Here is a 26041-nt window from a genome sequence, read left to right on the forward strand (position 1 = left end):
ACCAGTGTTATAAATTGAAGATGTCGACTTATCCATCACCTTTTTTCCCCCTCCCTTTAGTTTGCATGCTCAGCCCTTTTTTCCTCCACGTACAAAACACGGCAGAGTAGACGAGGAGGAGGAGGAGGAGGAAGAAGAAGAAGAGGAGGAGGAGGAGAAGGAGGAGAGACAATCGCCTCCGAGTGGCGTATCATCATGGATGTTTAGCGAGGCGAGACGCTGGAAAAAGAAAAAGGAAAAGGGAAGGGAGCGATCTGCAGGTGAAGGCGTGCAAAGGCAAAGTGGAAGTGCCGTTCAAGTGCTTTTGAATGTTGCCCACCGAGATTCCAGGAGTGTGTTTCCCCTCAAGGTAAGACAAAATAAGACCATTTTCATCCACCTTATGATATTACATTACTTTTAATTGATTGTGCACCAGCACCTGCTACAAATATGCATTTTTTAGATGGTAAAAACTGGATTTTTTTGTAGGTTATAATATTTCTGGTCACTGGGTTTAAATTATTTGACTTTTTTAATTATGTGATCTTTTTTATTTTTCATTTGGTACGCAATTATGAGTTAATGTGCCCCTCATGAATTTTGAAGCCCCCCCTTTCATCCCCCCATGGCATGGAGTTGGTCATCAAATCAAATCAGATTAGGCTTGCATTTCCATAATTCATTTCTTTTCATTATTATGGCTGAGCCTTTGTTGTAGTTTTTATTTAAAGTTAATGTAGCAATTAAACAGGCCATTTTGCAGTATTTCATAATAATGATCTTTAAAGTCATCTCCATAGAACAATAATGAAAACAAATATCCTAATGGTTTGATGTTAATTATAAAATGCATAAAGAACCATATGTCATAAAATCTCATTTTTTTGCACTAGTGTGTATAAAAAACTATAATTTTAAAGTTTGCCATACTTGGAAGTGCCTTGTAATTGTGAGTAAAAATAATCATACTACTATCATATGAAAAATTAACCCAAGGAAATTATCATGTCTTTTTTAATGATTATTTTTGGAAGTGCAAAATTAGTAAAACATTAACTTGTTAATTAAGTACGTGCAATAACTCAACCTTGGAGGCTTTTGAATACCTTTTTTTAGTGATCAAATGATATTTTTGTGCTACCACATAATTTTTTTCTTGTAGTTCATCATTATTAATTCGTTTTTTTTCCTTTTTTACTGGTAATAATTGTTTAAACTGCAGCGAGCACACTGAGGTAAGAAGAGAAGGCATGAAAACGGAGGAGAAGCAACCGTCGTGTCTGCAGCAGCCTCCATCCTCAACACCATTTAACGGTCAGTAGCTCAGAAAAATACCCCAAAAAATCATATATCATATTTTTAAACTACACGAGGTGCCTTCACATTTATATTGCAAACTCAAAAGGTAATTTAAACTCATTCAAACAACTACAATATTTCTAAAAGCCATTTACAAATTATTCCGGGCCTTCTGGGATGAAAACAAAAACAAAACAACGTATAAAACTCCAAAAGGAAGAAAAAAACTACAAATATGGATACGAAAAAAAACTCAGTGGCCACAGAAAATCAAATAATGTGGAAAAAACGACGTGATATTGCAGAGTATTATTGTGCACTTTAATAACGTATTTGGGGAAATTCTAGTATGAATAGCTTCGTTTCAAATATTAAAAACAAACAACGGTACACGACTTTAATTAGACCAATATTGGCAAATGTTATTTTGTAATCTTGTTGCTAACCTATTAAAGCTAATATATATGCCCCATTGGAAATCGCAATGTTATTATTTTTTTAATCATCCCTATTATTATACATTATTAATGTGGAATCAAATTAAAGCACATTCTGCTGTGGGCTATTTCTAATATTTTGGTCACCCACAAGAGGAAATTGTAATTGTACTACAATCTTACGTATATATTTTTATATAGTTTTGTGTGCAATGTTTTTTATTAGTGCCAACTTTTAATAACTAGAATGTTATTAGCCAAAACAATCTTTACGCGTCAATATTTTGTCCACCGATTGAAATGGTGAAAACTTTATTTGTTCGTTTCTACGCAGATGGCAAACAATACGTTTTAATTAAAAGACCCCTTTAAGTTCGCCTTTTTTGTCAGGTTAATCACTCTCAAAACCGAGAAAACATATTTGCCTGATTCGATTTTAGATTGGATATGGTTTTAACCTGCAAACATTGGAACAAAAATAGTTTTTTTTATTTAAATAACGACGATTTCTTAGTGAAATAAAGTTAGTGATTGACGTGTGCTTGAAATTTCGTACGACCCTTGAACTCAACGCAGAAGCGTGTTTGGACTGCAAACTTTTTGTCACTTTCTTTTTCTTGTTGCGGTTGCTGTCCTTTCAGGTCCAGATTACTCTGGCGCAGGTGGCGAAGTGTGCGCGGGTTGCTCATCGCCGATCGCCGACCGATTCCTGCTGCGCGTCAACGAGCGCTCGTGGCACGAATCGTGCGTCAAGTGCACGGTTTGCATGAGCGCCCTCACGGGAACCTGCTACTGCCGGGATCGACTTCTCTACTGCAAGCCCGACTATGAAAAGTAAGAACACCCACACACGAACCCACACACACACACTTGATCCAATCGAGGCAATTGTTTGTTTGTTTGTTGTCCTACTCAGTGGAGTGAATGTTTACTTTTTATCTTTTAATTTAATTGAAAAAGTATGGGAAAAAAATCTCATGTACCATGTACATATGACCTTTGACCCCGTTATAGTTTCATATTCCATGATAAACACAACGAGTAATTTACATACTAGTTTTTTGTTGAGTCATACGCCCTCTTCTGGCCCCTCTATACTTGTCATTATGTTTTTAAAAACGCCCAAATTCATTTTTATTGCATAATTTCAGTAGTTATGGATTTTGATTGTTAGTATTTGAGTACTTCTTGACAATTAAGGTTTATAAATCTGTCATAGTGGGACTTTGTGTTTAGTCATATTGATATTTAAATGAGGTAAAGAGTAGAGGTGGAAAAATTCATATCAAATAATGTCTAATTAACAATGTATGAGAATATATAGCTTGGTTAGTGCAGTTGAATTAAATTCCAATAAGTTAAACTGTGATGTAAAATGTAAACAAAAACAAATCATCATTGTAGGATTGGCTTTTTGTCAACTGTTTTTTTCCAATTGGTTTCAATGGTGGTGACATCGTACATAAATAAACAAACATTTGAATTTAACGCCCGCCTTATTCGCCAAATGCCGAACACGCAAAGTTCCTTGTACCGTTCATCCGTCCGTCCATCCGTCCGCTATCAATGTTTTGAAAAGTGTCAGACGGCGTCCAGCGTCTCCCACACTACCGACATCTGGAGGAGAGAAAAAAAAAAAAAGAACTGGCCTCGGATGAAAGTACCATTGTATGACGCTTATCTTGCACCGGCTTATCAAAAATCATGCCCTTTTTTTCTCCTAATAGTCAGCGGGGAGGTTAGAAAGCGCATTTGTTCTCCGGTTAGGACGTTAGTGTGTGTAGTTTGCATGTGTGGGTTTTCTGCGGGTACTCTGGTCCACGTCATTTACTTTGAAAATGATTGACAGCTGATAGGGTAAATGTTTTTAATTGAATCTACAATCTTTATTTGAACTTTGTCATCATAGATGAAGTTGTCATGCGCGATTTTCTTACGCGTGCCGCCATTTTGGCTCTTGTGATGACTAGCTAGGGGCTTATTTGCAACATGCTGGATTTAGCTCTTTCGTCTAAACTCCGCCCACTCATGTATGCATTCCATATGGACTGCTGCCGTGTTTTTTTTTTTTTTTTTGGCGTTGAGTGTTGACCTTCAGAAGAAAAGCAACAATGTCTCCTTGTTTGCTTGGCCTCAACTTTCATCATCAGCGTCTGCCAAACCTCCCTCCCCCTGTCCGTACGCCATATTGGGAAAAATATCAATATTAATAATGAATAAGATTCATTCAAATGCGTAAAACCGACATCTTCAAAATGACATAATATCACTTTTCACAAAAGACCCAAAATGGCAGCGTCAAATCAAGTTTGTTGTCATTGCAGAGTATAATTTGGTAGCTCTTGGGGTGCCCCTTTTACGGCAGGGGCCCTAAACCATCGCCTGGTTTGCCTCTCCGCTAACCGGCAACAGGAAAAAATCCAAATAGCTTTACTAAAGGAATATAAAATAAGAGAAGAAAAAGACTGGCAATAAATGTTAGCCAGCAGGTCGTATTTTGGTCAAAAATGCCACTCTACCGACCGAGGTCAAGCCGCCAGGTTGCCGGGCGGACGCCGCAGAGTGTGTGGAGGGCGAGCCCGCCGGCCCTCCTTGTAAGCTCTGTAAGGACGGGCTGAAAAACAGGTCGCCGGGGGCGGATATTCGCCAAAGCTAGGCTTTACTAGCGGAGTCCTTTATGAACTGGCCCACAGGGAGAGGCCAGCTCCGCCTCCTCGGCGGAGCCAAAGCAAGCAAGGAAGGCTTGATCTTCTTTTCAAGACACTTTGGGCCTTTTGCCCATTTTTAAGGGTGGGTTTTTTTTCGGACACTTTTGAGGTCAAAGTAAGAAGAAAAGCTAACGTTGAATGGTCGCGACCAGCATGTTAATGTTCATTTCTTAGTAATTAATGTGGGAAAAGGACAGATTTTTTATCTTTTAATATTTTTAAAATGTTTTCCCAAGTGACAATTTACATTAGTATTGCGGATTTGTACCCCCTTTAACTGTCAAAATTAGCAAATTAGCATATCAGGTTTTGCTAAGTATGGATTTGAGTTTTTTCCCATTTCCGTGTTATGATCTAGTGGTGTGTGGTTTGTTAGTAGTTATTATTAAAAATAAGCAAATACCAGAATATTAAATGCGTCAAAAGGCACGATTATCTTGTGGTATTGGGGTGTGTAAAGTGTGGTTTTGATATTTTTCCCATTTCCGAGTTATGATCTTGTAATGTGAGCTTTGTCAGTAGTGATTTTCGGCCGTTATTATTAAAAATAAACAAGGACCAGTTTATTAAATGCGTCTAAAACACAATTATCCTCTGGTATTGGGTTATGCTAAGAGCGGATTTGATATTTTTTCCCATTTCCGTGTTATGATCTTGTGGTGTGAGGTTTGTCAGTAGTGATTTTTGCCCTTTTATTATTAAAAATAACTAAAGACTGGAATATTAAATGCATCTAAAGGCACGATTATCCTGTAGTATTGGGATGTACTACGTTTGGATTTGATATTTTTTCCCATTTCCTAAGAAAAACGACCTCAAATATCTCTCAAGGTTTTCCTCCTAATTCCTGATTGGCGAGCCAGATCCTGAAACGAGTCTCAAAGATAATCCCAACCAATTCTTCAAATATTTGCAAATAAATGTTCCTGCCTTCCGTTGACGGTTAGGAAAGATTCAATCTCGTTTTTTTTTTCTCGCCGGCGCTTTGTTGTGTCGAAAGCAATTGTGGCTAAAGAGCCAAAGGAGGCGTTTGGCGGGCTCTCTTTCAATTGGCCACCTCGTTTGTCACTGTCCGCTTTGCAATGGGATTTCTCCGTGGCCAAGCTCATTTCCTTTTCAGCGAGATTGATCGCAGTCGCCGCCGCGCCAAACATTTTATCTCTTGTTTTCTCTTGGTGTCGCCGCCCCTTTCACGTTCCCCGCGGGGATTACGGTGGGGAGGGGATGCTAATTAGGCCGCAAAATGGCAGACCTGATGTGGACTGTGGGGAAATACGTCTAATGTCCACGTGCTCTCGTTAGCGTAGCGTAAGTATTTACGTATAGTTTGTTAGCCTCTGGGATTTTTATTCAGATTGAAACGTGACATAGCTATGTTAACATGGTGGGATCATTTATCTGGCAACCCAAATGGGAAACTGGGTGAGAATTGTTTTCATTAGAGTTGTAGTACCGTTCTTGGCCACTGGTTTAGCGAAATGCTACTTTCGTGAACTTGGGGTGGATTTAGAATGTTATTTTAAATTTTCAAATGGGAATTCTGAGGTTAGAATTTTTAAAATCGGACATTAAAGTCGCAATTTGGACTTCAAACTCTGATTTCTAATTATAATGTCAGAATCTAGGCCACTTTTTTATTATTTTGTGTAGTTTTCAGCCCTAATTTAGACAATTATTTGACTTGGTTAATATTTTGTATCCTCCTTAGTGTCGGCATTACATTTCTTAACCATTTTTTACCAAAATCCCACTGTCACTCGATGCCAAAAATACACCAAAGACGGCAAGGAAGACATTTTTTTTCGAAGGATGGGGGTGATATTGCCATGGTTTTTGCATATTATGAGCCCCCGTCATCACCCCCTCCGTCTCACACACACACAACAATTTCATAACAGACAGCTAATAAATGTTTCATGGCAGAACAAGCTGCTCGCCCTCGCCTTTATTAAATCTCAGATAATAAAAGCGGCGAGGAAGAGTGTGAGAGAGAATGGCGGTGGCGGAGGGGGGGTGGCGGAGGGGTGGTGGGGGTCTCACGGCGGCAGCGGCGGCGGCGTCGACACTTTTCCACCAAATGGTTGCATCTCTTGTTTCTGGGGCAACGGGTCCCGCCATCCCGCCGTCCCCCGTCGAACCGGCACCCCCCCTGCCCCGCTGCTTCCCGCTCCGCCTGAGACAGACAGGAAATGAGAAGCGGGCAGACAGGATATTGCGTTCTGGTGGCCTGGGGATTAACTGTTTTATCTAAACTAACACCCACACGCAAAGAAACACACACACACACACACACAGAAACGCACGATGGGGGCGGGTCCCTCGCATTATCATTTTCCGTAGCATCGGGTGGAAATCAATCGTATCCTGAGAGAAATGACAGGGGGGGACGTGGCTTTTTTATTTCAATATTCCGCTCAGCGAGGAGGGCAAAATGGCCGACATGCTAGCTTGATGAGTTTTTATGTGAGAGATTAGGATTTTGCAGAAAGTTTGGCCTAAAAATGTTCAAATAGGTTTGTATTCTTTATCCTCTGCACAAAATAACGTCATTTTCTGAAAATTTGCTATGAAACAGGCACGTATTCTTTATCCTCTGCATAAAATGACGGAATATTCAGACTATTTGCGATCAAACAGGCCCGTATTATTTATCTTCTGCATGAAATTTACACATTCTCAGAAAATTTGCGATGAAACAGGTGCATATTCTTTATCCTCTGCATAAAATAATGGAATTTTCTCAAAATGTGTGTTGAAACGGGAGTGTATTCTTTAAACTCTGCACAAAATGATGGAATTTTCTGAAAATTTGTGATGTAACAGGTGTATATTCTTTATCTTCTGCACAAAATAGATTTTTCTGAAAATTTTTGGTTAATAATATGGTTTTAATGTTGTGTTTTTGTATGTGTGTCTGTTTGTTTTGGTAAATATTATGGTCTTGTGTGTTTTTGTGTGTGTGTCCTTTTTGGCAGGTCACTGCACTAACTTGTTGGCCATCCCTGATCTCCATCTTTACTTTTCTAACTCATTTCGGAAACTTTCATTCAAACAAACGTCTTGTCCGGCGTGCTAATTTATCAGCGTACGCCGCGCTAGCCAAACATGAGCATCTGGCCTTGTTTTATGGATGTTTGTACTTTGCGTTATCTATCTTTTCCACAAACCTACTTTTATGTCCGCGTGTGTTTTGCAGTACAGCGTGTAAATTATATACACGGTGAGTGAGTGAGTGAGTGAGTGAGAGGTGGCAGGGGTAGCAAGTATGGTGGGGAATGCTGTGAGATTTTAATAACACAGAAGCAGCGCAGTGAGATTTAATAAACGGAGATGATGTGATTACTGAACCTTGGCTCTCAGCCATTTTTGTGCCACGGCGCAATATCCGCCCCACACGCACGCGTACACACTCGCGGGAGGGAGGGAGGAGAAAAAAAATGGATACTAAAGTGACTTCAAAGTACAATGTTCGCATAGATATTGTCTTCTTCAATTTGTCGCTTATTTGTCGTTTACAGTAGTGTTTTCAAACCTTTTTTGAGCTAAGGCACACTTTTTGTATTGAAATTATGTCAAGGCATGCTACTATCTAAAAAATCTTCTTTATATTATTATTTTTATTCATTTTTATTTATTATTTATATTTTTTCAAATTAAATTTAAATGTTTTATTATTTTTTATGCCTTATTATTATTTACTATTTATATATTTGTAATTCTTTTTAAATGTTTAATTTTTTTAAATTTAATGATTTAATTGTTTTGTATTTTTAATAATTTTTTATTTTTTTATTATTATTTATAATAATCCAAATATGTCAACTCACTGGCTGCCATTGACAGGGCTAGATGTCTATTCCATTTTGTATTTAGACACATTATTTATACAAAATGACTAATAAAAATAAGTTGTTATTTCAGATTTGGCCCAAAACAAAAACATTAATAATTAAAGACATCGTGTCTTAAATAGACGCTAAAGGACAAGCCTGAAAAGGCCATTCATTTCAGACAAAACGGCCCAAAGTGACCAAAAATGTCTCCACGTGAGACGGACCTGCTCAAGTACCCCACGTAGCCTAAATAGGGCCCAATTTACTTAGCGTCAAATAACCGGGGCAACTTGGGGTAACTGACTCTGAGGGGGGGCTGTAAGTAGATCTGCTTAATCCCCCACTAATAGAAGTATCATTCACACCGGCCGACCCTGTCAGGGGCGACCGCTGCTAAGAGGCCGTTTTGGGATTTCCAAGCATACCTGAAGGCATCGGGCCATTCTCATGGCAAGTTTCTAGTCGCTGGAATAGTTTGGGGAACCGTTCAACAAGGCGGTGGCGTCTTAGTGAAAACGCTTGCAGTTGGCCTGGCAACCACCTCCACCACAATTTTGACTCCATGTTTGTTCTTTGGCCCCCTTGCAGTCAAAATGGTGCCTTCAATGAAAACCAACATACATATACATACATGTATATACATGCATACATATACATACATACATATACATACATGTATATACATACATATATGTATATACACATATATACATATATACTACATACAGATACACATATTTACATATATACTACATACAGATACACATATATACATATATACTACATACAGATACACATATATACATATATACTACATACAGATACACATATATACATATATACTACATACAGATACACATATATACATATATACTACATACAGATACACATATATACATATATACTACATACAGATACACATATATACATATATACTACATACAGATACACATATATACATACACACATACACACACATACATACATATACATACATATACATACTTACATATACATACATATATATACATAAATAAATATAAACATAAATACATACACATACATACATACACATACCTACATACCCCTACATACATACATGTGCATACAAACATACATACATACATAAATGTACATACACACATATACATACATACATATACATACATACATATACATACATACATATACATACATACATACATATACATACATACATACATATATACATACATACATACATATACATGCATACATACACATAGATGTACATGTATACATACATGGCCCAAAAAACAAAAAGCTGCTTGTAAATTCCCCAAACACCAATTGGACATGTAGCGAGTACCCAAAAATGATGCAAAATTAACTAATTATCTGTCATTGACAACAATAAATGTCATTAAGGCAGCTGCTCATTAAGTGGTTGATTGATCTTGGACACTTCAAGGGTGTCCCACAATGTCTATCTCCGTCAATGGCAGCGAATGAATGACAGACGATTTCCCATCTTCTACTATACTGCATTTTGGCCCCAGTGTCGACTCTCACGGGTATTAGCCACAGGTACGCATTATTCGCCATCGACTTGACGACGCCGTCGTTTTTGGGGAATTTGGAAGACGCTTTTTGGCAGAGGCCGTGGAAAAGATTAGCGGCGGCAGCTGCGTTTGGGACGGCGGAATGACAGATTTGCGCCGCGACACCTTCCCGCCGCTCCGTCGGGAAGCCACGAGCGCTCTCGTGCCGGATCTCCCTTCCGTGGATATCCGTCCCGAAATGGAAATTGGCGAGAACGTCCGTGGATATTCACTGGAGTGTGTTTGTGCGTGGTGGGGCGCGCAGAAGCCAGCGGCGAGAGATTAACCCCATGCTATCCTCAATCCCCGGTTATGAGTTTACAGCGTCTGTCTGGCCGTCGCCCTGTTTAAACAACAATCTAATTAATCCCGTCTTTATTAGTTTGGGTGAACTGGGGGAGGCGGGCCGGGGGGGCCGACTGGGAATGCCAAGGTGGGGGGAAAGAAAAAAACAGAGTGGGAGGGGGAGGGTTGGGATTTGGGAGGATTTTTTTTGGGGCTGCTTTGGTGGTGAATGGCTTGGAGTGGATTTGTGTGTGTGGGTGTGTGTGGGGGTAAAGTGAATTGTGGAAGGGAATGAAGGAGTTAAGATGGGAAGGAATAGGGAAAGTCCTTCTAATACGTAGAAAATGGGAAAATTGTCTTGTTTGATACGTTAAAGTACCTTTTTTGATCCGATTTTCTGAGCTGCTTAAAAATACTGGAAAATACACACAGGCCACACTTAATTCTCTTTTTTACATTTTTTTAACTGCAATTTGTTTTGCGTTTAATTCGTTTTTAAAATTTTTTTTTTTTTTTTTTTAGGTTTTTCAGTTTTTTTTTGTTTGTTTCAGTTTGATTTATTTAATAAGGGATTGCACAAAATGATGAATATATATATACATATATATTAATGTTAATGAACATATATATGTTGACTAATTTCCATATTTTATTCCTTGTGTAATTTGAAGATAAACATGACACATACTACACACACACACACTTAGCAGTTTTAGACAACGCGGGTTGCCAGAGCCAACAACAGGCAGTCAAAATTTGTTTCTAGCAATTGCCGGGCAGACATAATATTAATATAAAAAAAATAAAAATAAAATAAAAACTCAATCCCTGTGCAATCCCAGGCTAACCAGCGCCACCTACATTGCAAAAAGCCTTATTGAAACACGACGTCTGAAACAGACTCTTATCAAAAAGGACTGTAATTTGTGGTCTGGCAGATGTTCACCTGGCCGCTCTGCGGATTGGCTGCTGTTTATACGACCTTTAATTAAGAGACGGCGCTAATCTCAGCAATGGTTCAACGTGTTGGGGGGCTCCTTGTCGACGCCTCCATCTTTAATTACCTGGCCTCCTTTCAGCTCCCTCCACCCCGGCGACGCCCCGCCCTACCTAGGATTTTTTCATCCGCCTGGCCCCGCCCACCCCTCAGCATTGACCGTGTGTGCGTTCGCAGGCTGTTTGTGAGGAAGTGCAGCGCCTGCCTGCAGGCCGTCGGCCGCTCCGAGCTGATCATGCGCGTGCTGGGTCAGGTGTACCACCTGGGGTGCTTCAGCTGCTGCGAGTGCGAACGCCGGCTCCAACGGGGCGACGAGTTCGTGCTCAAGGAAGGACAGCTGCTCTGCCGGATGGACTACGAGAAGGAGAGGGAGATGCTCGCCGCCCTCAGTCCCACGCCCACCGAGTCGGGTAAGGAAAGAGGATTGGTCGCCGGATGAATGGACGCTTGGATATATATTTTTAAATGATGCCATTTAGGTTCAGGGACAATGGCCCACCATAATTTTCTGACCAGGATTTTAACGGGCTTACTGCTGTGGACGTCGAACGGGCTAACTGCTGAGCTAGCAGAGCTATGCTAACTTGATAGAGATGAAATGAGCCAAACAACAAACGCCATGATAACATAGATGAGTCATGTTAGCGTTTTGGGGCAAAACTTTCATTAGTGAGTGAGCAGAAGTTTGAAATTGCAACAAATTGTTTGTGTTTTTCAGTGAAAAGCGAGGACGAAGACGGCGCCGGGGGTGGCGGCGGCGGCGGAGGCAAGGGCGGGGAGGATGGCAAGGAGCACAAACGTTCCAAGCGGCCTCGCACCATCTTGACTACGCAACAGCGCCGCGCCTTTAAAGCGTCTTTCGAAGTTTCGGCCAAGCCTTGCCGTAAGGTGAGGAAGGACATACATAGTAGCATTGTTGTATTTTTCCATTTTTTAACCTGAATTAAATTAAAACAATCAACTTTCAGGTGAGAGAGACGCTGGCTGCCGAAACGGGCCTCACGGTGCGGGTGGTTCAAGTCTGGTTTCAAAACCAGAGGGCCAAGGTACGGCTTCAGTTTCTGGGTCCCTGTCGACCTTGCCAGAAAGTTCCAATTGGACACTTTTCTGCCTTCAGATGAAGAAGATTGCCCGGAGACAGCAACAACAACAACAACAGCAGCAGGAACAGGAACAACTGGGCGGCGCCAGAAGGGGCGTGGCTCGAGGAGGGCGCCAAAGCAACGACGACAGTGAAGGTAAAGGATTCCTTCCGGTGTTTGAAAACCTCCATTTTTTTTATTTCTTCTGTCTTCCACGCAGATGGATCTAGTGGTCACGGCATGGACGGTATTCTGGGGTACCCCAGCTTGCCTCGCCAGCAGCTTCTCGCGCTGGACCCCAACATCTATGGCGGGGATCCCTTTCGACATGGGTTGACTCCGCCTCAGTTGAATAGCGAGCAGCTCCACCCGTACGGTAGGAAACCAAAAAAGGCAAATGTAGTACAGGGTTCTACATTAACTTTTTAAAGTGGTAGTATACTATCTATTTTAGCTCAACCTGCCTTAATTTATAATGTAATACAGTGGTACCTCAAGATATGAGTATAATTCGTTCTGGTATTGAGCTCATATGACGATTTACTTGTAACTCAAATCAACGTTTCCCATAGAAATGAACAAAAAACTTAATAATTTGTTCCAACCCTCTGAAAAAAAACACCCAAAACAGGATATTTTATTGGAAAAACATTTTTATTTGTTCTAATTCACCATCTATTAACAGAGTAACAAATATCTACTGGTTTAATAGTACTAAAATGTGTTTCATAGTACTAAAATGTGTTTCATAGTACTAAAATGTGTTTAATAGTACTAAAATGTGTTTAATAGTACTAAAATGTGTTTCATAGTACTAAAATGTGTTTCATAGTACTAAAATTAGACAGATTTGAGTGGAGGACTTTTTGCATGGCAACGCGCTCGTAACATAACATAAACAAATTTAAATGAACTTGGATTACGTTTTAGACACGCTGAAAAATAACTTTTAATCTAACATTACATTAAATTTAATTCTAAAAAGTAAATAGAGGCCAGTTGGGACGTGGTAACCGCACTCACAACAGGAGGCAATTGCCCTTTCCAGATTCCGAGACGGTGTTCCACGACCTAGACGGCGACGGCGCCCTGGGACACCTTGGCGACTGCCTCTTGGCGGCCGGCGAAGGCGGGCTCCTGGCGGCGCGAGTGGGGAATCCCATCGACCGCCTCTATTCCATGCAAAACTCCTACTTTACCTCGTGACCCTTGGCCCTTTTCTCCCACTTCTCCCCTCCAGAGAACTAGCTTATCCAGAGTTAGTCCACCATTTCCAGGAGGGAATTTGGCATCTCCAAAAATAAAAATGCCCAAATATTTTCCCCATCATCCTGTAAATCCTTTTTTGAGAGACACTGGAAATGTGAACGGTGTCCAGAAGCTCCTCTTTTGTGGCATCATCCGTCTACTACTAAAAAGAAGCACTTTTACGTAAACGCAAGACAAACAAAACATGCCAAACCAAGTAGGAAGAGTGGATTTTTATTAAAGGGACAGACACACAACAGCTATAGTCGAAATGTTAAAGTCGGTCTTGGGAATTATTTAAACAAAACAAAGACAAGTTTAGCCATGTCAGTTGTTGTGATAACGGGTATTCATGACATCACAAGGACTCTTCACACTCGCATTTGATTGGCTCGAATAGGTACCAGCGCTAAAAAAAATATCTGAGTCAAAAAAATTAATTTCAGTTTTGTTTTTAATTGGTTCACCTATAATTAGTATCACAAAAAGTTATCATTGGCTTAAAAAAACATTTTTCCCACTGTATTACTATTTTTTTTAAATAATTTGACATTTTTTACAGTGTTTTTTTCCATTTGTTTAATTCTTTTGTTATTTCTTACTATTTGGCTATATTTTCCCCCCAAAAACAGATCCCTCAATTAATGTGATGTCACAAAAACATGTTTATATAATTGTTATATTACAAACAACAACAATTTTATTGTATTTGGTCTCAAATTGGGCCACAAAATAGACCAAAGTCTTTCCCACTGGAGAAAGCTATTGACTGCCCCTTTAAATCTACACACCCATATTTAAAGGTTTTTGTTTAAAAAAACAAAAACAAAAAAAATAGTGACCAAAACCATACAAAACTTCAGGTCCGCTTCTTCTTTTAAAGGGAGGAAAAACTTTAAAAATGACATATCTTGATCATTTTTCTATTACAAAACATAGTATTTGAAGAGTACTGTGCAAGCTTTTTATACCCACAGCACACCAAGGATTTAGTTTTAAAAAAAGGGACCAAAACAAATGCATATGTTAAAAATATAGTTATTAATAAAAAGCATAGTGATTAGTAATGCAATGACTGGAGTAGAATTTTGCTCTCAGGTTTGTAGTTTGTATGTTTTCCCTGAGATGGAACTCAGGATTATGACACTGGATAGGATAAATAATACGTCATTGTTTACTTACATATGTGAAGAAATATCATTTCCAAAAATGATAGTGAACAAAATCCAAATATGGAACAATCTGGAATTGTGTATAATAATATTTGGCTTGCATTCCCAATTTAAGGGATTTTGTCAGTTTATTTGCTTGCGACAAACCAAAAGTCTCATTTTAAATTCACTAACAAGGCAGGGTCGTTTTTATGAGTGTTTTTTTTTCGGAGACAGGGTTGTAAAAGATGTTATAATTTAATCTAGAAGTAACTACAGTAATCCCTCGATTATCGCGGATTCACTTATTGCGAATTCATGACTTTGCGATTTTTTAATTATTAAAAATGTTTATTTAAGTCCATTAAAAAGTAAGTAGAAGCCTGTTTTACTACAAAAACAAGTTATTATAAGGCTTACCCTACTATGTGATTTTTTTTTGATTATCAGTCTACATTAACCGCGCTATTTGAGGGATTACTGTACTTCCCTACAAGTTCCAAATGTAAATGTATGAGTGTTTAACATCATTGTGGTAGTTTCTTTCCATGCATATTTATTTCTATTTTTCATTCAACAGCGATTGTTAGATATTTTGTTCCTTCTATGATAAACAACGGCTATTTAAACCGCAGCATGATTATTTGTCACAATGTAGGTTATAAAACATAGCCTCCAGACAGAGCAGTGCAATTTAAAAAATGACAAAAAATACCACAAAAACAACACTAGCGATGCTTTTAGCTGCTAAAAAAAACAAAAAACTTTCACATGTTTAACCCGCGCGCGTTTCTACGGTGATATTTTGTGAGGGTAATTTATTTGTGCTGTGTTAGTAGCTAAAATGCTATTTTTTTTGTTCCGTGGCTACCCAAGTGACGTGTTTTGAATGTATAATGTTGCTGTATATTCAATACAGTTTGCAATTTTAATCTTGATTAGTGCTTGGTTGTTTTTTTGTGTTATTTTGATATGGTAATAATTCAAGAAGAAAAGGTTTTGTTCCTTTTTGGTGGTCACAGAGCTCATAACTCAACATCCTCCCCTTTGCTTGCAGACATGGCCTCCCCCTGCTCTTTTCTTCCTAAACTCCCTGTTTCTTAGCGGGTGAGTAGTTGGGAGATTTTTGCGGGGGAGTGCGACATGTTGGTTTAATATTTGACTCTGACTCAGCAACGTAGATGAAGGAGGGGGCTGATGACAAAAGAGGAAAACCCCCCTAGTAGCTGCTTTGGGTAAAATGGACTGTAGTTTTTTAATGAATTTGTGGTGTTGTGATTTTTTTTGGTAGAAGTCGAGACAGGAGTTGTAGCTTGTGAAGTTGGAGTTTATTGAAAAAATAGTCACAGTCTGGGAAGTTGAAGACAATAGAAGATGGGAATTTGTTGCTATGGGGTAAGTATTTCATATCTGGTTCAAGGCTATGATGTCACAGGTACTGGATTTGTATCTGGAAAAAAATAAATACAAATATATTCAGTTATGATGGAGTTGTGGTCAATTGCAGCTTATTTGTTGTTATGAAAATATATGCAGTTTTTGAATTAGTACTTTAAAATTTCCACTTGATTGTATTTAACTTTAGGCCTAAGGAAAATTCATATTTACACTTTATATGTGATTCTTTTATACTCCGTTTGAGCCATAATAACTACTGTAAAAAGTAATGGCTTTCTTATTCCCCTGTTTAGTCAAAAGTAGAAGTTTGGAATGAAAATTTGACTAAATTCATACATAATTTTGCTCTGTGCAAATGTACTTTTGCAAAGCAGTCATGTTCTTTGGAGTGGAATTGCGAGAAATTGAAAGTGAATCAACAGCACCACTGCTTGTTTCAGCCAAGAAGTGCACTGTAGCTGATTTCAAATCAGGATGTCTCGATCCACAAATCCATTTTTCATGTTCATCTATAGATGACAACTGCACATGGTGAGTAGATGATGCTGATATGATCCTTATATCTGAATTTGGAGAAGTTACTTACCTACTCCACTGAGATCTACCGTCTCTGCACAGCCTAAAAAGCGAGCCACATGAGCCGAGCAGGATGCAGGGCTACCCTGATTTTCCTTGAGGCACTTTTCAAACTCCACAAACTGCTTGGAGCAATCCTGTCGGATCTTCTGGATCACTGGGCTGGAACCACAAGTTTGGGAGTTAATGTAGGGCAAAGTAAATGGTTATTTGGGGGTGACGAGCAAGGCTTACTGTGAGGATGTGCACTGGGCGACCTTCATCTTCAGTTCATGACATTTCTCCTGCCACACTGATGGGTTGGAGGCCACACAGGAACCATAGGCTTCCATCTCTTTATGGCAGTACTTGGCTGTGATATCCATAGCAGCCTGCCTGAAATTAAACATAGAATATTGTATAATCTGATGAAAAATGTACCTGTTTGATTATAAATGCTCTGCAACGTTATAATAATGTGTAAATACTCTTTTGCACAGCATGCACGTTACGTGATATAACATTACAGTTGGCACGTTATACATTCAGCTATACCATTGCAAGATATTAGAGAGTAACACAAATACTTACATTTTGATGTCTTGTGTTGATTTGAAACGTTACAGCTGATTATGTCAAGGTTACGATGCTTCCCATGTGGTGACATGTATTTAATTTAGGGACACACCTCCCTGCAAACCTCATTGGATGGAATTCGCTGAATGCGCCGTGTGAATGGATGAAACCACAGCACGAGCTACAATCTCGAATCCTATTGGTTCATGTTTTACGTATCTCGTGTGCTACTTCCGCAGTCCGGCGATGTCAAGCGGTGAATTCAAGACAAAGTCCCCGGATTTTGAAGTTGTCAAGAAAATAAAGGTTTATTTTGTTGTTATAATTATTATAAAATATTTTACTAAGTAAAGTGTATAACAAAACAATGAATGTCTGCTTTCCCTTCAGGCCACTCATCAAGCCATACGTTTACGCAATTTACGTGCTGACGTACGCGGAAGCTACGGTCGGTGAAGAGGGACTCGGGACTTGTTCGTCTAGCCGAGCAACGTTCCGCTTGCAAAATTGGCTTTTACCGCTAGAAACACGACGGGGCGGCGGTGGAAAATAGCGGGGCCCGAGTAGGTGAGCAGAGTCCAATGAACGACGCTAAAAAGGGGGACGAAATGGTCGCGGACGGCCACAATGAGCGTGACAATGGGGCCGGCGACGAGCTGGTGAGCTCGGTGACGCTGTACAGGCGAAGGCCGCGGCTCCTCCATGGCACCGTCCTCCCGTTCTTGACTGTTCTCTACCCGGGCTGGCTCTACGTATGGCTGGGGATGTACGGCGCCTCGGAGTATCCTGAGGCAGGCCTCCTTGCTCTCGCCGCCATCGGAATCACGCATGTTCTCACGGCACTGTCCGGTTATTGGTCCGTGCACGCTCACTGTTGGCTCACTTGTTCCAAGGTAAACAATAATATCACCTATTTACATTGTTAGCTAGTTCAAATGTATTGGACAACAGTGGACGTCAATGGCAGCCATTTTGGGGCTTGCCAGTGATTCCAAATGACGAGTTAATATGTAGTGGAAACAAATATATCTGGAAAAAGCAGACCGGTTTAGGTTATGTTGCATCTGGAACTTTCCATGTGCTTTTGTAATGAATGTTTGTCTTCCAACATGACATCAATAAAGTTGGGACACTTCAAATATGTTGTCCATTCAGAATAGAACAGAGATAACAGGACTAAAGTTTACTACTCTTACTTGACTATAAGTAGTGTTACACGTAGTCACCATGACTTTTTTTGTATTATTATGTTTATATTTTATTTATCAATGCATTTGTAAGGCATATACTTTCAATTTCGGTGTATAATGACAGGAAAAGATTCCTAATTAACTGTCACCTGTTCCCCAATAGGAGGCGGACCCCAACAAGGCTACACTAGCCAAAGTTGTCCCCACCCCGAATAATGGTTCAGCCGAACTGGTGGTACTACAGAGGAACCTGGTGGGTTCAGATCTGGAGATTTTCTGATAGTATGTCATTATTCATGTCCCAAAATAAACACTCTCTCCTCTTCTCCACAGGATGAACATGGAGACAAGATTTTGTCATTTGAGTTTCAGAAACTCCGCTACAATTTCGACCACAAAGAAAAGAAATGCTTTTTCCCCAATGTCTTCCCCGTGGAGCACGCCATGGGCTACTTTCAGACGTGGCGCGGCTACCAGGAGGAAGCCGACCTCAAGGCCGCCGAGAAGCGTTACGGCACGAATCGTGCGGAGATGGTGGTTCCCGATTTCCTGGAGCTGTTCAGAGAGAGGGCTACGGCACCCTTTTTTGTCTTTCAGGTTTGTGGGCACCTATTCAAAGGTTGACACTTTAGACCTTTAAAAGGGACTATTTTGGCTCATTAAATATCTTAAATATTAGCTATTATTATTTTAAAACCGGTGCCTACTGCCCAGAGTTAGGTGGGATAGGCTCTAGCACCCCGCAACACTCGTGGAGGTAAGATAAATGTGTGATGATTATTTAAAGATTATTTAAAAAAAATATATAACTTATAAATGAATTGCCCATGGTGATTTTATGGGGAAAGTGAATATTTCCGGTCTTGAAAATTATCATTTTAAAAATGTCTATTATTATTGGCTGGCAAGCAATTAAGGGTGTTAGCTAGTTAGCAGGGATAGGCTCCAGCACCCCCGCAAGACTTGTGAGGGTAAGTGGTGTGAAAGATGAATGCACAAATTGTGTTATACTAGTTTTATATTAAAAAATATCCATAAAGAGTTAATATGATTTAATGAGCATTCTGTTATCTTTAACTTTAAAGTACTTTTGTGTGTATTCCTTCTTTCAGGTATTCTGCGTGGGCTTATGGTGTTTGGATGAGTACTGGTACTACAGCGTGTTCACACTTTTCATGCTAGTGGCCTTCGAAGCCTCATTGGTCCAACAACAGATGAGGAACATGTCCGAGATCCGCCGAATGGGGAACAAGCCTTACATGATCCAGGTGAATTGACCATGGCTGTCTTCAAATTCTCCATTTTCTAACATCGTGTACTCTTGGTAGGTTTATAGAAACCGCAAGTGGAGACCCATCTCCAGCGATGAAGTCATCCCGGGCGACCTGGTCTCCATCGGACGGTCTCCGCAGGACAACTTGGTGCCGTGCGACGTTCTTCTACTTCGTGGTCGCTGCATTGTGGATGAAGCTATGCTAACTGGAGAATCCGTCCCTCAGATGAAGGTGAGTTCAATTAATCCGTCTTTTGTAGAAGACATCGCCAATAACTTGGTGGTGTTTTTCAGGAGCCAGTAGAGGACTTGGACCCTTCACATATCCTTGATCTTCAGACCGATTCCCGGCTACACATCATCTCTGGGGGCACCAAAGTGGTCCAGCATAGTCCGCCTTTGAAGGCCAGTACTGGATTCAAGTGTAAGTAAACACACTTAGTCACTTTCATCTGTATTTTTGGGATTTTTTATCTTATTTTGTATCTTCTGTGAATAGCTGTAGACAATGGCTGTGTGGCCTACGTCCTAAGAACTGGATTCTACACCTCTCAGGTTCAGTCCTTCCCGATATTAGCGTCCATTACAGTCAAGAGTAGGGAATTGAACCTGAGACTCTTCTCCCCTGCAGGGTAAACTTCTGCGCACCATACTCTTTGGCGTCAAGAGAGTGACGGCTAACAACCTGGAGACCTTCATCTTCATACTCTTCCTCTTGGTTTTCGCCATTGCGGCTGCTGCTTACGTGTGGTTGGAAGGTGACTTTTGAGTTTTCAGATGTTTGGTATGTTGATGTTTTTTTTAAATTACGGTTTATGGTTCTTCTAGGGACCAAAGACCTGAGCCGGAACCGATACAAGCTCTTCCTGGAGTGCACCCTCATCCTGACCTCGGTGGTCCCACCAGAACTGCCCATTGAACTTTCATTGGCTGTTAATACGTCACTCATTGCTCTGGCTAAATTATGTAAGTGTCTTTTAATGGTTCTTAACTTATATTTTCGGAATTGAGTTGAATTGAATTCTTTTAAAATCTTAGTATAATGAGATTTAAAGCCTCATCATGAAGTGCACAATAACAACAACAGCAAAGAAGCAGCGGTTCATTGTTTGTCTTTTTCTTGCCACTTAGATGTGTTCTGCACCGAGCCCTTCCGGATTCCATTCGCCGGTAAAGTGGAAGTTTGCTGTTTTGACAAAACGGGGACATTGACAAGTGACAGCTTGGTGGTGCGAGGAGTTGCGGGCCTAAGGTACAAATTAGACTAATTTATGGCCTATTTTTGTATACAAGTCGACTCATTTCGACACAAAAATCATAGTGAATTTGCGATAATTGAGGGATTACTGTAATTAACTTCTATGAGAAAACAGTCCAATTTGTCCTTTGTCAATACATATAATTTATTGTTGGATATGAATTAAATTGTTGCATTTTGTTGACCAGGGAGGGGAAAGAAGTGATGCCCGTATCGGATATACCGGTAGAGACCCATCGAGTGGTGGCGACCTGCCATTCGTTGGTCACCCTGGATGACGGACAGCTAGTTGGCGATCCACTAGAGAAGGCTATGCTAACTGCTGCCGATTGGGCCCTCACTAAAGGTAATGTGATCCAAACCGAGACCTGCCATTAGTTGAAAATGAGACACGACTTGACCCGTCTTTGCGTCTTTCTCGTCCAGACGAAAAAGTCTTCTCACGTAGCATCAAGACCCAAGGCCTCAAGATCCATCACCGCTTCCATTTTGCTAGCGCCCTCAAGAGAATGTCCGTTCTGGCTTCCTACGAGAAGCTGGGGTCAACTGAACTCTCTTACATCTCCACGGTGAAAGGTGCTCCGGAGACCCTTAAAGCTATGGTAGGATACAAGGACCCCGTCTTCAATGCTGCCCTCGGAATTGCCTGTTGTAATCCCGCCTTGGCTTTTGTTGTAGTTTTCTGAACATCCTCAAAGATACGATGAAGTGCACAAGGAAATCTCCAGGGAGGGCGCCAGAGTGCTTGCTTTGGGGTACAAGGAGATGGGGCATCTCACTCATCAGCAGGTTGGTTCAGCAGCAAAATTGTCCAATTTTAAGATTTCTCTCGTATAAGCCGCCCCTGATGCACAAATTAGTGCGCATATAAGCCGTACCCTCGTTTCAGTCATTTTATTAGAGACAAAAGACGTAAATGCAAGAAAATATAATCAATTAATTCGATCTTTGGTTAGATGTTGATTCACTGCGACTCTGAAGGAACCCTAATGTCAGTATTTTATTTTGTAGGTCCGCGAGATGAGCCGCACTTCCCTGGAATGCAACTTGAACTTTGCCGGCTTCATGGTGGTGACGTGCCCCCTCAAAACGGACAGTAAAGCTGTTATCCGAGAGATCCAGGAAGCGTCTCATCACGTAAAATCCACCGCCCACACAATCCTCCTCGTTACACATTCCGTCAAATACCGACCCTCCCTGTCCCATCCGTCTCAGGTGGTGATGATCACGGGCGACAACCCTCTAACGGCGTGCCACGTAGCCAAAGAACTCCACTTCCTCCAAAAGGAGAAAACATTGATCCTACAATCTGTTAACGGTAAGAAAAACATTGCTAATGTTTAACAGCTAACACATTTGCTAAAACTGGTGTTTTCTTGTCACCCAGGCAACTGGCGGTGGGAGTCCATTGACGGCTCCGCCCACGAAGACCTTCCACCCGTGTCATCGGTCTCTTCGTTTGTGAGGCAGTACGACTTGTGTGTAACCGGGGAGGGATTGGCTAGACTCTGCTGCGATCCTCGGCTACTACACGCACTCTTGCCTCACATTCGGGTGTTCGCACGGGTTAGCCCGAAACAGAAGGTGAGGAATTGGGGTCAGAATCCAGCTGGATTTCATCACTAAAATCAATTATGTCAGGTTTTTGCTAGTGTAATAGAAAGGTATTTAGTGTATTGTAGCAAGAACCTCCAAATTATTATTTAAAATGAAAGAAAAGATGCTGTGGTTGATTTCCAGAACCAGTTTGGAGATCCCTGTATTCAAGCCATAGATAGCGTTGTTATCTTTTAAATGGAATTTCATTTTTTGTCTTTCTGGCAGTTCACAAAAAAACAGAACCCTTTAAACTCTGCTCTACCTCACATTTTAGTTAATTTAATTTTATTTCATCACGTATTAGCGAAATTTCTTAGTTCCAGTTGCAAATTACATTACAAAATACAGACACACAAGACATTGTAGACCTAGCTAAAAAAACTGGAGCCTGTCAATGGCAGCCAATGAGTTAAACAAGTGTCAAATATTCAAAGCAAGCCTCTTTAGTTTCATTCCGGCATTCACACTTGCTGTTTTCTGTCTTTTAAATTGAACATTTGTCTTTCAGGAATTTGTTATCACTAGTTTCAAAGGGCTAGGTTTTGTCACATTGATGTGTGGCGACGGTACCAACGATGTCGGGGCGCTCAAGCATGCGCATGTAGGTAAGATTGTCTGCCATAGGCCGGTCCATGTCATCGCTCTCTTTAGCGTTAGCGTCAATTCAATGTCTTCTCACGCAGGGGTCGCCCTATTGGCCAACGCCCCCGAGCGCATGCCTGAAAAAAGGAAACGAGGGCGAGAGAAGGAGGCGCCCGCTGTGGAATGCAGACCTTCGCCGCCGGTCAATTCCGGGGGCAAGTCCAGCTCCAGGGGGGCCAGGCACAGGATGATGGCGCAAAGAGAGGAACAACTAGCGGCGCAAAAGGTGCCCATTTCATTTCTTTAGCGACTTTACCACATAAACTAAATTAATGAGGAAGTGATTCTGAAACTTTAGTGAGTGACTCATAGAAATGCAGTCATTAGTCATTGTGTACAAAGGTTAAACAATATATTATCAATAGTAGTTGTATTTTTTTACCCCTGAAAATACAATTTAGATCAGGGATGGTGAACAACTTTGACATAAATAGCAAAAAAAAATTAAATGAAAGTCAGAAGCAGCATTTAAAAAAAAAATCTAAATCTGCCAAATAATTTTTAAAATATAATTATTTATTTTTAATGGGCCCTGTTGAATTTGAGGGTATTTTTTTATATTAGATAACTTTATTCATCCCGTATTGGGGAAATGTCAAAAGGGTGAGAATACAGACACAGTAAAAGACAATTTAGACAGATAAGTTAATTTATAAATAGATATTTAAATATATAAATAAGTAATTAAGTGTGTTGCTAGATACTTTATTTGATTGTGTCATAAAGTCCAAGTGTGTTATTTTTACAGGAGAGAATTAGTCAAGTCTTGCGGGAAATGGAAGACGATCAGGTTCAAATCGTCAAACTGGGCGACGCCTCCATTGCAGCACCCTTTACCTCCAAACTCTCCTCCATTCAGTGCAGTGAGTCCCAAATAAGAAAGATGTCATTGTTGCTGTGTTTCAGCCCCATAAATGCCTCTCTTTTGTTTTTGTCCATTTAGTATGCCACGTGATAAAGCAGGGTCGCTGCACTCTGGTGACAACATTGCAGATGTTTAAGATCCTGGCCCTCAACGCCCTGGTGCTCGCCTACAGCCAGTCTGTGCTTTACTTGGAGGGGGTCAAGTTTAGTGATTTCCAGGCCACCTTACAAGGTTTGCTATTGGCCGGATGCTTCCTCTTCATCTCGAGGTCAAAGGTGAGCTTTTGCTTTATTCGAAAAAAAAATATCCGTTCAATGCATGTCATTTTTTAATTTTCATTTTTACTTTGTTCCTCTTACTCAGCCACTGAAAACGCTGTCACGGGAGCGGCCATTACCCAACATCTTCAACTTTTACACTGTGTTGACGGTCCTGCTGCAGTTTGCCGTCCACTTCTGTAGTCTAGTTTTCCTTTACAAAGAAGCGCAGAGCAGAAGTCCGCCCAGGTAAGATCAAAAAAGCGGAAGCTCTCTACTCGTGCTGCTAAAATATCAACGTCCATTTTTCTGTACTTTGACAGAGAGGATCAGTTTGCGGACCTGTATAAGGAATTTGAACCCAGTCTCATCAACAGCACCGTCTATATCATGTCCATGGCTATGCAGATGGCCACATTTGCCATTAACTACAAGGTATATATCTAGCTTATCTTTTTTTAGTCTTTGTATTTATTAGAATTAAAATATATATAAGAAGAAGAATTTTGCACTCTGCTGCCTCTGTAAATATATATATATATATATATATATATATATATATATATATATATATATATATATATATATATATATATATATATATATATATATATATATATATATATATATATATATATATATATATATATATATATATATATATATATATATATATATATATATATATATATATATATATATATATATATATATATATATATATATATATATATATATATATATATATATATATATATATATATATATATATATTAAAGACACCAGATTTTTCTCGCTTCGAACAATGTTTTTTATATATATATATTTTTTTTTAATTCCAAGTACACTTCTGCATAGGATTTTATAGCCTTACAATACTGCCATCCAATGAGTAAATGTGCAATTACACTTTTTTTCTTGTAAAAAAATGCATTTTTTAACAACCATATGCCAACTTCACTGTTAAAATGGACCTCTATAATGTCGATGGCCAGAAATTAGTGTTTAATTGTATTGAAATTCCAACTCTTAATTTCTATTGCATTTTTTAGAAGGATCAACCCATATTTTTATTTACATTTGCTTCCATTGCATAGGGTCACCCATTCATGGAGTCCCTCAGTGAGAATAGACCACTATTATGGAGCATCGCACTGTCTGGCTTAGCCATTGTCGGCCTCCTCTCCGGTTCCTCGCCCGAATTCAACGAACAATTTGCCCTGGTCGAAATTCCCACTGAGGCAAGTCATCCATAAATGTTTTTTGTCCATTTACTGTGTGTTGTTTTTAGTTACATTCTCCTCTTTCCCCCCCCACAGTTCAAAATGATCATTGCCCAAGTTTTGGTGGTGGATTTTGTCGCCGCCCTAGCTGTGGACCGTGTACTGCAGTTCTTGCTTGGCAGAGGGGCATTGAGGCTGCCTTATTGAACACTCGAGTTTTTTTTGTTTTTTTTTAATGTACCCTAAAGGGAGACGGGAGGAGGGGTCTGTTGGCAGTACTATACACTGTCCAAGTCCAAACCATCCCGTTCCATTATTGTATTTTTGCAGCTCCAGATTTTTTTGTTCTCTTTTACTCGTGACCTCGTCCATCCCCGGCCACCAAGAGCAGTATTGAGAGGAGGGCGATACAGTGCCAGCAGTGGGACACGTTCCGACACACAAGAGGGGCATTCTCCAAGAGAACTAACGAACGGTTGTTGAGGTTTTTTTTTTAATTACGCTTCTCGATTTTGTAAAAAGACAAAAGACATCTCTAACGGACTTATAAAGACTGACAAATGGATGAGGTCTGCGAGCATTTGTTTTTCCCCTTAATTACAA

At 40.1% G+C, this 26041-nt stretch overlaps 3 protein-coding genes across 3 annotated transcripts; 2 read left to right on the forward strand and 1 right to left on the reverse strand.

Annotated features, from left to right (window-relative positions):
* Positions 1-104: 104 nt before the first annotated feature.
* Positions 105-15534, forward strand: lmx1al (LIM homeobox transcription factor 1, alpha-like). The gene is made up of 9 exons (XM_077734227.1): positions 105-349; positions 1205-1296; positions 2360-2552; positions 11299-11531; positions 11840-12009; positions 12090-12167; positions 12239-12359; positions 12424-12579; positions 13252-15534. Exons 1-9 carry the CDS (start codon positions 309-311, stop codon positions 13407-13409), a joined length of 1242 nt encoding a protein of 413 aa, XP_077590353.1. The 5' UTR covers positions 105-308; the 3' UTR covers positions 13410-15534.
* Positions 15535-15915: 381 nt separating this feature from the next.
* Positions 15916-17303, reverse strand: chchd5 (coiled-coil-helix-coiled-coil-helix domain containing 5). The gene is made up of 4 exons (XM_077734228.1): positions 17147-17303; positions 16811-16951; positions 16587-16738; positions 15916-16052 (listed from the first exon to the last, which is right to left on the reverse strand). Coding segments are annotated over exons 1-4 (324 nt in total). The 5' UTR covers positions 17149-17303; the 3' UTR covers positions 15916-16023.
* Positions 17304-17516: 213 nt separating this feature from the next.
* Positions 17517-26003, forward strand: atp13a1 (ATPase 13A1). Its single transcript, XM_077734226.1, has 24 exons — positions 17517-18024; positions 18485-18574; positions 18655-18918; positions 19434-19589; positions 19650-19826; positions 19889-20018; positions 20094-20149; positions 20226-20352; positions 20423-20560; positions 20726-20846; positions 21041-21198; positions 21279-21454; positions 21531-21641; positions 21864-21989; positions 22068-22170; positions 22240-22436; positions 22960-23056; positions 23135-23319; positions 23842-23956; positions 24037-24233; positions 24322-24464; positions 24539-24650; positions 25313-25456; positions 25535-26003. The coding sequence occupies exons 1-24, from the start codon at positions 17713-17715 to the stop codon at positions 25643-25645; spliced, it is 3546 nt and encodes a 1181-aa protein (XP_077590352.1). The 5' UTR covers positions 17517-17712; the 3' UTR covers positions 25646-26003.
* The last annotated feature ends 38 nt before the right edge of the window (positions 26004-26041 follow it).

This window comes from Stigmatopora nigra, chromosome 15, assembly GCF_051989575.1.
Source record: "Stigmatopora nigra isolate UIUO_SnigA chromosome 15, RoL_Snig_1.1, whole genome shotgun sequence".
Taxonomy (NCBI): Eukaryota; Metazoa; Chordata; class Actinopteri; order Syngnathiformes; family Syngnathidae; genus Stigmatopora; species Stigmatopora nigra.

Excerpts from the sequence above, each read along its gene's own strand:
- lmx1al (XM_077734227.1), top strand. The coding sequence starts at position 309 with ATGTTGCCCACCGAGATTCCAGGAGTGTGTTTCCCCTCAAG. Across the intron at positions 350-1,204 it reads GGAGTGTGTTTCCCCTCAAG|CGAGCACACTGAGGTAAGAA; the intron begins GTAAGACAAAAT and ends TTTAAACTGCAG. Across the intron at positions 12,360-12,423 it reads AAGCAACGACGACAGTGAAG|ATGGATCTAGTGGTCACGGC; the intron begins GTAAAGGATTCC and ends TCTTCCACGCAG.
- chchd5 (XM_077734228.1), bottom strand. Across the intron at positions 16,739-16,810 it reads GCCCAGTGCACATCCTCACA|CCCAGTGATCCAGAAGATCC; the intron begins GTAAGCCTTGCT and ends TTGTGGTTCCAG. Across the intron at positions 16,053-16,586 it reads GGTAGATCTCAGTGGAGTAG|ATACAAATCCAGTACCTGTG; the intron begins GTAAGTAACTTC and ends ATTTTTTTCCAG.
- atp13a1 (XM_077734226.1), top strand. The coding sequence starts at position 17,713 with ATGAACGACGCTAAAAAGGGGGACGAAATGGTCGCGGACGGCCACAAT. Across the intron at positions 20,150-20,225 it reads CTGGATTCTACACCTCTCAG|GGTAAACTTCTGCGCACCAT; the intron begins GTTCAGTCCTTC and ends TCTCCCCTGCAG. Across the intron at positions 23,957-24,036 it reads ACTCTCCTCCATTCAGTGCA|TATGCCACGTGATAAAGCAG; the intron begins GTGAGTCCCAAA and ends TTGTCCATTTAG.